At 40.9% G+C, this 10,685-nt stretch overlaps 1 protein-coding gene across 6 annotated transcripts in view; it reads left to right on the top strand.

Annotated features, from left to right (window-relative positions):
- NHSL1 (NHS like 1) overlaps positions 1-10,357 on the top strand; it is a 109,134-nt gene extending 98,777 nt beyond the window's left edge. For all 6 annotated transcript variants that reach the window (XM_017737205.1, XM_008635974.2, XM_017737206.1 and 3 more), the window contains one exon: positions 2,666-10,357. In XM_017737205.1, coding sequence (XP_017592694.1) covers positions 2,666-3,389 — 724 coding nt within the window. In that variant the 3' untranslated portion in view covers positions 3,390-10,357. The remainder of the gene's footprint in view (positions 1-2,665) is intronic.
- Positions 10,358-10,685: the final 328 nt, after the last annotated feature.

Below are 10,685 nucleotides of genomic sequence, written 5' to 3'. Positions count from 1 at the left end.
GTGGCGCCGGCGCCATCGCGTGGCTGCGCCGCGCACTGCAACCCGCAGAGGGGCCGCCTCCCTGCCGGGGAGCCGGGGCTTATCCCGGTGTGCCGTCAGTTCGCACGGCTCTGCCCGAGGTCTGCATCGGGAGGGACGGACGGGAAGAGAGCAGCTGGAAGCTGGGAGGCTGCAGCATTTTGGATGTAAATGCTATTTTTTTTCCGTCTTTGAGAACAAGTCCGTTCCAGACAATACAAAAATTTAATATATGTGATACTGACTTTTTATAATTTACTGTTACCCCTTAGGACTTGACCTGTAGGAGCCGTTCTGAAAATGGTCTGTTGCATTCATGTTGCATGGCACTTGCTAGAACTGTGGCAAATCTGGTTTTAGAATGAGATATTCTGGCCAGTAGCCTTTCTCCTTTATGTATGCAGATACAGAGTGGATCTCTGTGTATATGCACATACCTCTAATTCATGAGTCTATGGGGAAATGGACAGTGGAACTGGATGTGACAGACTTGACACATTTTTTATTAAGACCTTGCTTTTGCTGGCTTTTGACTTAAACCAATATCTTCCTTGGTTGTTAATTAATAAAAAAGGCTTTGGTTTGCCCCCACTGTTCCTAAGAGGTATTATTTCAGTAATTGGCACTCTTGAATATGTGCTTTGGAGCAAGATAAGAAATTTAGTGGTATGTACATTAAGGACAGGAAGAACAGTTCTCAATTTTAAGTCACAGTTTTGTTTGAACATATACCCTGTCTGTGTCTTAAAAGCCACCGAAACCAAATTTAGTTCTTAATTTCAAGTTTCTTCCATAATTAATATATACTGAGGAAAGCTGGCTAGGTGCTGACAGCAAACTGACTGCTCTGCCCTGCATTCTCAGTCTTATTGGATCCCTCCAAGTTAGGATCACAAAGCCTTTCCCTGCAGATCTTTGCAATTGAATTTTTTTTTCCAGTTTAATTACGGGTTTGCTAGCAATACAACCCCAGCATTGCAGTGTTTAAAGATAGCCATAGGTAGCCAAAACCCTAAGGAAGGGAAATCTTTTCCCTGTAACAAATGCACAAATGCTCACATACAGACTCGCAGAGGATCCAAGCACCAAAATTATCTGCTGCCTACACACTAACACAGTTAAATCTAGATGAGGTTCGTACATTGGCCTCTTCTGAAGTCATCATTTTATCCCTTTGCTGTCTTCTGGTGTCCATTCATTCTCAGGCTGAATGGGCATTGGTATTACATTCTTATTCCAGAAAGACAGGTGGAGGCAGCAGCAGCTGCTGTAAATAACAGCTGGTACAGCTGCCTTTGGGGGTATCACAAGTGAGCTATGTATAAACTGCACCACTTAGGAGAGATGGGATCACTCCAAGGTCTTGGCACAGCCTATGGCAGTGTCCATTGCTGCCACCTACTCAGCTGATGGATCTTGCTTCTTTGTTTTTGGGGGTTTTTAAATTATCAGTAGGCTGTGATGCATGAACACATTTGAGCTTGCCTTGGCAGAATCTCAAGGCTTTTAAGAAAGTAAAGCTAAAGATCACATCAAGTAGAAATCTGTTTTACAAGGGGAATGGTCTGGATTGAACACATGCTTGATAAAAATTAATATGGAGTTTTATAGCATTATAATTTTATATTTCTAAGAAGTCCGTCGACTTGTTTCAAGTTTGTGCAAAAATATCATATTAGGCTTTATACAATCTTTTTTAATTAATTCTTGCTCAGCAAAGAAACAAAGCAGCTGTGCTGCAGATCCCAGGCATGGACATTTCTTTAAGATTTCTAGTAATGTGAAAATGAGGCAATGAAAGTCCAGTTTCCACTTACTCCCAGTTCCATGGTTATTTCTTAATTTTTTTTTTTTTTATGTGTTATCCCTGCACTTTGCATTTAAATAGATAAACACTCTGCTTTTTCATTTGGAAAGATAACTTTCTTGTCAGGAAGTTGGTCTCTCCTTCATTTAGTCAAAAATTGCAATGACAGAGCACCAACATAACTGTGAATTTTGTCTGTGCATCTTGAGAGGAGCTGGAGAAGTTTTTTTGGCTATTTATTTAATATTTGGATTAGGGAGGTTCTTTTTTAAAAACATTTAATCTGGAATTGTTATATGTGGCACCCTTTTCTTCATCTTCAGCAGCAGTGCATTGCTGCGTCCTTTTCTCTAAAGGAAAGTGCACTAAACGACACCTCTAATTCTCCAGAGAGTGTCAAATGAAATCATAAAATGAAACAAAACAACCCATATACTCTAGATGACATACTTTGAATCAAGTCCCCAAAGTAACAGAGGAACAGCATGGTGTATAAATCTTTATAGCGCATTAGTCTGAGCAGTTGAATACTGACTCCAGAAAACCCGATTCACTAAATTTGCAGAAGTGTTTTGAACATCAGTATTGCCAGTTTTGGTAGTTTCATTGTTCCAGATTTGCAGAAAAAGAGTAATAAACTTATATCACCAATACCTGCATTAGTGCCTGTGCAGTTCTGGTGGTGTTCTTAATCATGCTTTAGATTTAGATCACTTCTCCCTTTTCCCTGTCTCTGCTTTAGCTTAATTCATTGTCATCCCTCTAAACTGAGTTTACTTAGGGGAGGTAAAATGTTTCATTTTTGTGTTGTCCTCTTTTTTGTGTGTGTTTCAAACTCAGATCCAAAAGGAAAGTCCTTGGCCGTAAAGATTCTGAAGACGACCGTACCCGCAACCATTCTCCATCGCCCCCCGTAACTCCCACTGGTGCTTCCCCAAATTTAGCTACCCTCAAACAAGCGGGATCTATTCAGAGAAGCATTCGCAAGAGCAGCACCAGCAATGACAACTTCAAAGCCCTGCTGCTGAAGAAAGGGAGCCGCTGTGACACCAGTTCCCGTATGTCCGCAGCAGAGATGTTGAAGAACACGGACCCGAGGTTCCACCGGACAAAGACAGATGCCTCCCCTGACCTTTCCGACATCCCTGCCAGCTGCTCACCCAGCAAGAGCAAACGGGCCCAGGAAGAGTGGGCCAAGAGTGAGGGCCTGATGCCAAGGAGCATGTCCTTCTCTGGCACGAGGTACGGACGGTCACGGACACCCCCATCTGCTGCCAGCAGCAAGTACAATGTCCGCAACCGCATCCAGAGCAGCCCCATGACTGTCATTAGTGAAGGAGATGGGGAAGTGGTGGAACAGTCAGAGGGCAGGGTCCGGAGGACTTTGGAAGAGCAGCAAGAGAGGCAGCTTGATATGTTTAACAGTGATGAAATGGACATGAATGACTTTCCGTATGCTGAGGAGGCAAGCTGCAAGGAGACCTTGGATCCAGCCCATGTAGACTTAATGACTCAACCAGGTGCTTCAAGGAAGTGTCTAAACTCTTCAGCTGAAGAAAGTTAAAAGGCAGTGTGACTAAAGGCTTTGGATATTAGTCTAGAAAATCACAGGGACTAGATTCCAGAAGAAAGCCCAGACCAGGACAAGGTTACTTTGCTGAGCATTTATTTCACGAACTGCATGTGTATGTTTAAATGCTAAAGCAATGATGGTTTTGCATGGTTGGGTTGGGGTGGGGAGCACTTGCTTTGAATGAGTGGTCTGTGGCTTAAGGAAAGTTAACGGTTGAATTTTTTGTGTAAAGCCTTAGAAGTCCTCTTGTGGGGTGGGGTGGGGAAGTTTTCTCAGAGTCTGTCAGGGTGTGAAGTTTTTCTTTTTCTTGAGACTGCAATTGTGCAAGCAAAATTTAGGAATAAGCCTGAAGTGGGAAGGCTCCTGTGGTACAAGCTGGACATTTGGTTCAGAAGCATTGTAGTTATGCAGTGTAGTGCATTTGTTAAGCAGAGAGAGGCACAATGAGGCACATTCACCTCTGAGAGAAGCTGGTAGGGTTGGTGCTGGGATTACATGGCTCCTTAGTGGGTATGACCCCGTGTTTGATGAAGTGTGTCCTGCTCGAGCAATGAGCTCACCGGGTTATGGATTGGTCCAGGGTACTGTACTTTTAATTCTTTTTCCTGAGGGAAAATGAACTATGTAGTTGATGTGGAAAAGGGAGCTGATTTTATAACACACTACTAGCTGCTATGCAGCCACACACATATGCTTGGTGAAACACTCATTTCCAAGTGATTTGCTTCCTTGGCTGGAGTATTCCCTTAGAGAACTAGAACAGCTGGATGTGTGCGGAGGATGCAAGCAGACAACAGGAAAGTGGGAGATGAATGAAGCAGTGTACTGCCAGAATTTGGAAGGGTTCCTGTCATGGTTTAGGAATGGTATTCCCCAATTTAGTGTTCCCACCAAAACACTCCAAGCCATGTTCCGCTCACTCACTCCCCTCTGCTCTTACCTCTGCGGGTGACTGGAGAGGAGAATTGGAGGCACAAAAAGTGAAGTTTGGGAGCTGATAGAAGAAAAATCTACTGGAAACAACAGTGAAATAGGAAAATGGACAGTAACAGCAACAATAGTTACAGTGCACACATAAGAGAAATGGTTCACATGTGACTGCTCACCACACAGAGCAGAGCCCGGTAATGTGTGACCTGCTGCCCCACTTCCTTGTTCCCAGCAGTGTTGTGAGGTGGTGTAGAATAAGCTCTGTGTCCTGGCCACAGCCCCTCCTGGCTACTGCAAAAAATGAATCCTGTCCTGGCCGGACCCAGGACAGTTGTGTTTCTGAATTAGAAAGTTGACTTGCACTACAAAGCTGTAGGTGGAGCCCATCTTTCAAAACTGAAACTTGGGAGTTGTGTTTTGCCAGAAATCTGTCTTTCATTTGTCAAAATGGGGAGACTATTACTTTTCATCACTTGAAATACAGATACTTGCTAACTTTTGGTTACCAAAGAATAAGTTACAGTTACTTTCCTTTCTGATTTGCCTGCAGTATTGGTCTTCTTTTTTAACCTTAATAATTTAGTGAGGTTCATTTTTATTGTATATTTTACAGATAATAAAAACATTTAAGGGTTTTCCAATTGTAAAGAAGACCATTTAATTAGAACTGAAATATTGGCTGGAGTTTTTGGTTCTTGGTAGGAATGAACCTTTTAATTTTTAATATGAATTTTGCATCATTTGATGGCATGCGCAGTTTTTGTATTGTTTGTAAATATTGAAAGTTGTTAAAATATCTTTTGATCTCCTTACCGTAGAATTTTTACATTTTTAGATTGCTTTTAAGAAGAAAAAGCACTCTTTGTAGATTATTTATTTTAGAGAAATATGCTTGTAATCTCTTTCTTCAGTCCTTTACTTGTTAGTTATGTAAATTTCAGGGGCCTTCGTTTAACTCTTCCCTTCACAAGAGGGGAATAGTGCTGAAAATGCTGTGACTTTGCTTCAATAAAGAAAAAGCCTGCCAGTTGCCATATTGTCTTTTGAGTCGATTAAAATCTCCTTCAAAAGATGTGTCCCACAGCATATGGCAACCCACTGAATGCCATAATCCATACATCTCGCTACTAATCTCCAGCCTTCATTGCAAAATTTGCTAATGCACTTTAGAGACAACTAAAGTGTACTTACACATCCATCCCATTTTGGTATCTCAATTCTGAGACTAAAAAAGTTGAAATAATCCTAAGCTTTTTCCAGTGTCGGGTGAGTGTTTCTACTACTTCTCTCCTGCTTGCAACCTGTCCCAGAAAACTAAAATTCTTGGAGAACCAGATTATAAGCAGAGTGAGTGAGAAGTGAAATGGACAAGTTGAATGCAGCTGCACTCAGTGGAACAAGGGTGGGATTAACTGGTGCGCAGTGAACTTTCTACCATTTTTATATGCCAATGATATTTAAAGAACCATTGGATTTTTAAAATGAAAATACAACGTAATTGGATAAAGTAGGTTGTTTCAGATATTATTAATACTGATCTGAACTATGTTCTGTTACAAAGAGTAGCAGTGGCAGAATGTTTTGCGCTAAACATCTTGTGAATGTTGCTTTGGTCTGTCTCCCACAGCTGATCATACGAAACATGAAAGGACTACGTCCTTTTCACAGCAGGTACTGTTCCTTTAAAAGCCATGCTAAATGCTAGCCAGTCCTCATGCCACCATCTTGACAGGATAATGTGTAATAAAAAATACTCAGGCTTTATGTTATTGTTTACAAATGGGAAAATCATCTAAGTGAAAAATTGATGCACTGGGGAAAATTATAGCTCTGGTGACTGCAACTTCTGCAGCCCTTTTCAGCATTATGCATCAAGTGCCTGTAGGAGGGAGCATAGCCAGTTTATTCCCTGGTGCTGGCCAGCTGATGCTGCCCGTTGTTTTTATGGGCTATGTGGGGAACTCTCTGGAAAAGCCAGGCTAAATGCACACCATTTTGTCAGTGCAGATACATGAGATTAAACTTGAGTGTTGCATGGGCTGAATTTCCTCTCTCCCTCTCTGGCCTGCTCCTCTGGTCTGCTCCTCTAACACCCCCATCTGATATAAGGTGAACTTGGGCTGAAGCTCAAGCTTTGGCTGATAATGCAGAAGGCAATGTTTATGCAGCCCTACTGATGTTGCTGCATGACTACATTTTGCACAGTACAAGATGTAGTGAAATGCTGTAAATGTGCTGAAATGTGTTTAATGGTGCTTATAATATTTACTTAGGTAGGTGATGAAACTTTCTCACGGAGGTGTCACCGTGTCATCTCCCCGCAGGCAGAACTGGTTAATTATTTTGTCACTCTTACAACTTCAAAGTTACTTTCTTATACAGTAAGGTTTCTCCATAGGGAGGTTTTGCAGTTGTGGTTTTATTGGTCTACAATTGTAGATTAAGTTTAGCAAATCTCTGCTAAAGACATCCAGAGCAGGAGAGAGGACACTTGCAAACTTGGCTATGCTGAAGAGAAAAAGCAGACTTGTCATCCTGATGCTTAATGCATCATACTGTTACAGGGCTTGTTCGGAGTTTACAGCTGGTCTGCAGTTTGCCTCTGAAACAAGAATCTTTATTGAAGCTCGATGTGAGATCAGTTTCTGGTTTTCCTTTTATTTGGAATGGTTTTCAACTTCAGTCTTTTTCTAAATTTTGCTCTATATTAACTTGTTTCATTCCTTTATGTTCAAAGTTCTGCTGTCAGATGTAGGCAGCCCCAGTCCCCCTGTGAATTGGAGCTCTCCAGTTATTCTGTTAATATGTTCACAAGGCTCTGGGGCATTTACAAGCCTTCACTGCTGTTTGTATACTGGAAAGGAGAACTTAATACCTTAATTGAAATGATGGAGGTTATGCAAGGAGCAATAGCTTGGTGAGCGGAGGTTTGGAAGGCTACTGGATATCAGTTAAAAGAATTGGGAAAGAAGTGGGTTATGATGGAGACAGGATTTTGAGAAACCAGGACTGGGATGCTGGTTCATGCATAAGGCTCTGCCTGAAAGAAGGCACTGGCAGAAAAGGTGAAGCAAGGAGATTACTGAGAAGTACAGTGAATGCACAGAAAAAGGTATGGGGTGGGCAGGCTACTGCAGATTCTAGATGATAAAGAAGTTTCAGCAAGTACAGAAGAGAGAAAAAGGCGAAGGAACAATGGAATAACACAGCAAGGGGAAAAAGAAAGTTTAGTCTGTGTGTTTCATTCTAATTCAAAGGGTGCAGAAGTCTGAAGACAGTCAAACATGGAGGGAAAAAAAAGCCAAAACCAAAACTCCTAACAATTTAGAGGAGGAAAATGCAAAATTGGGTGAGCTTTGAGGAGCAGTAACAGGCTGGAGTGAGGAATGCTCTAGGAGACCTCAGGCAGCACTGGATAGGTGGCTCTTGGGAGAGTTCTGTAGAAACACCAGGCCTGAAGTCTAGAAAAAGTAAAGGGGATTGGGAAGATCAAAGCTCAGACTGATCCTGTCTAATTTCTACCAAGAACTCTGCATCCATTGGTCTCAATGGACTGGCTACAGATCTCCAGACACCTGCACTGGGATAACCTGCTAAACCTTCAGTCATTTCCTGAAGCAAAGAGAGGCCACTGATGCATGCAGCACAGGGATGAATGTGTTAATAGATCTTGTCAGGTATTCTTTGGATACCCCAAAATTCTGGAAAAGCCATTCATAGCAGCAGTTACTGTTCAAACAAAGCTGTTGCCACAGTACATTTGAGTGATTCAAAATGATGCATTGTTTGCTTTTATAGGGGAGAATTAAAAGGATGGACTTCAACGGTAAAACCGTGTGTTCCGTAACTTACAGTGGCAATGAGGAATCATTTTATCTGTTTTATTTAAAATAACTTCAGTACTCACCAAAGGGAACACATAATGCCCTTGGTAGCTTTATGAGTTCCCCCCCTTACACCTTATTTTCTGAGTAACTTTCAGAAGGGATTTCTTGCATAGTTAAGACTAGAAAAGTCTTCTGACAAAATTGATAATTTTCTTGCTTCTAAAGAGGTGTTATCAACTTAAATCAGAGTGCAGGATTAAAATCTTGCAACCATTCAGTGCTGGGTTGTAACTGTGGCTACACTGGTGTGAATGAATTAACACTCAACAGAGTAAAAATACAGCAATGTTTGATAAAGATGTGCTGTGTCATATCTTATCCTGAAAAACTTGGTAAAAGCCTTGATAATGCTTCCCCTGCAGAATGTTGGGTACATTTTATGTTGCAAATTTAGCTCTTTGCAGTTGGGTTCTTTCACATAATGTGCAACCAACCTTTTAAGGGCCAATCAATGCTTCTCCCAACAATGCTAATGGAAAATGTCATCGATTTTTAGTAGGAAATTGTCTGTTAGTAGTGAATCCAAAATGTATGTGTATAAGCATGGGGGGAGGTATATAGAGAAGAAAGTCCAATCCAAATGTACATGAGTTGCTTCTGTCTGTAGTATACTGCTCTGTTTGTGCACCAACCTTCAGTATAAAACCAGAATTGTTAGCTACTGAAGGAAAAAAAAAAAAAAAATCTGTCAGGACACATAAGGTAGCAGAAGTTCCTGCATTTTCACTATCTTTGGAAAAAAACGGTAAAAATTTAAGTTCCATGTTTGGATAGTAAAAACTAATTTGGGAGGAACAAAATGTGTAAATTACAAAACCAAGCCCAAAACAAAACCCTGCAAAAAAATCCAAAACCCCAAAACACCACAAGATTAAATCCTACAAACAAAGAAGAAATAAAAGAAACTAAGTGACCTGTCTGTCATCTGGAGAGGAATGTTACTCATGTGCATCTCGGTAGTGCACTAATGTCTTCTTCAAAAGTCAGTCAAATACCAACTCAGTTTACTTTTTCCAAATGAAATTACTGTCTGTTTCTGACTCCTTTCACACTGGGTTGCAGAAAATGGACACAGAAATTCCTGCCTTTAGGAGTTAAATTTGGAAAAAAATCCTGATTTCTAGGTCAATTTAAAACAGGTGAAAGAGCATTACAATGACACAAGAATTCGGTGCCCAGTGCAGGGTCACCAGCTGAGAAGCTGCCTTAGTAGAAGATGGTCCCATCCTTTTTGCCTTCATCGGGATGTTGTAGTGTGCTGCCTGGAAGTACAGCCATCACAGACTATGGAGTGATAATGATTTTAATGTATTTACTTTTTTTATAGAGTCCTAATACAAAACACAAGTACATTTCAGAAAGGAGATCTTAAGGGAAACGTGTACACAGGGAGCATGTGGCTGTGAGCAGAGGTCGTGCAGTTGCACAGAAGTCAAGGTTTGGGTCTAAGGTAGCTTAAGTCTATTTGCAAGTCATGGATACAGAGCATCAAACCACTGGTGATCCCAAAGGAGGTTGGCATATCCCCATACACAGCACACTTGGATCTTTAGGGCAAACATCAAACAAACTTAAATTACACAGAAAGGTCTCTTGTGATGTGATATACAGGAAAAAAGTGTACCTCAATGTCATATTCAAGAGACAGCCCTTTATTTATTCCAACAAACACTAAGACTGATTTCTATATTCACTGCATTGCCTTGCAAAATTTGTCAGAATTTAAGATTGTGACTTGTGGAAACATGAAAAGTAGTTGATAGGTTATTTCTGAGTTTAAAAAACCACAAGCAGTACTCTGGTTTTAGACTTAAGCACAACCCAAGGCAAGCAAACTTTTTCTGAAGTGCAGCTTTGAAGTCCAGGACTGACTGCAACAACTTAGTCATCAAATTCATGGGATGAGTTTCTTGCATGATGTGACAACCTCATGTGGAGCCCTGTTGTATTTTGGGAACAAAGAATCTAAAAAATTATTTTCTGTGCCACAAACTTGCTCTCTCAAATGATCACCAGTGTTTGGGAAATTGTAGTGACCTCTTTGAACTAAAAGTCCATGTTAGAAATTATCTAAAATACTTGCTGAGAAAAGAGGGAAGAAAGTGTCTTGACAATAAACTGAAATGTCTTTCTCAAAAGTCATTCTGGTTGTTACTCTTGTTTGTTGGACTTTTCCTTCTTTGGATAAGCCAAATCTCATGTCATCTATTAATTCCTGTAGAGTGCCTTAGCAGTACTCTTTCAACAGGTATTTCCTCGTCCTGCTTGAAACATCTTGCTAGCATCAAGAGTCTTTCTATGTGATATTGATACATCTTTTGGAAGGCCTGCCAAGAATAATAAATATTAAGGGAATCTGAGCTTGATTGTCCTTTATGCCCTAGTCTGTAGACCATGGACTTCCCAAAGTTCATCTTTCTGGGAAAATGCCATCAGGCAAAGCAACTCCTGCTTTTGTGCATACCACATG

The sequence above is a fragment of the Corvus brachyrhynchos genome, unplaced genomic scaffold, assembly GCF_000691975.1.
Source record: "Corvus brachyrhynchos isolate BGI_N302 unplaced genomic scaffold, ASM69197v1 scaffold6, whole genome shotgun sequence".
Lineage (NCBI taxonomy): Eukaryota > Metazoa > Chordata > Aves > Passeriformes > Corvidae > Corvus > Corvus brachyrhynchos.
This window is presented reverse-complemented; position numbering and strand designations above follow the sequence as displayed.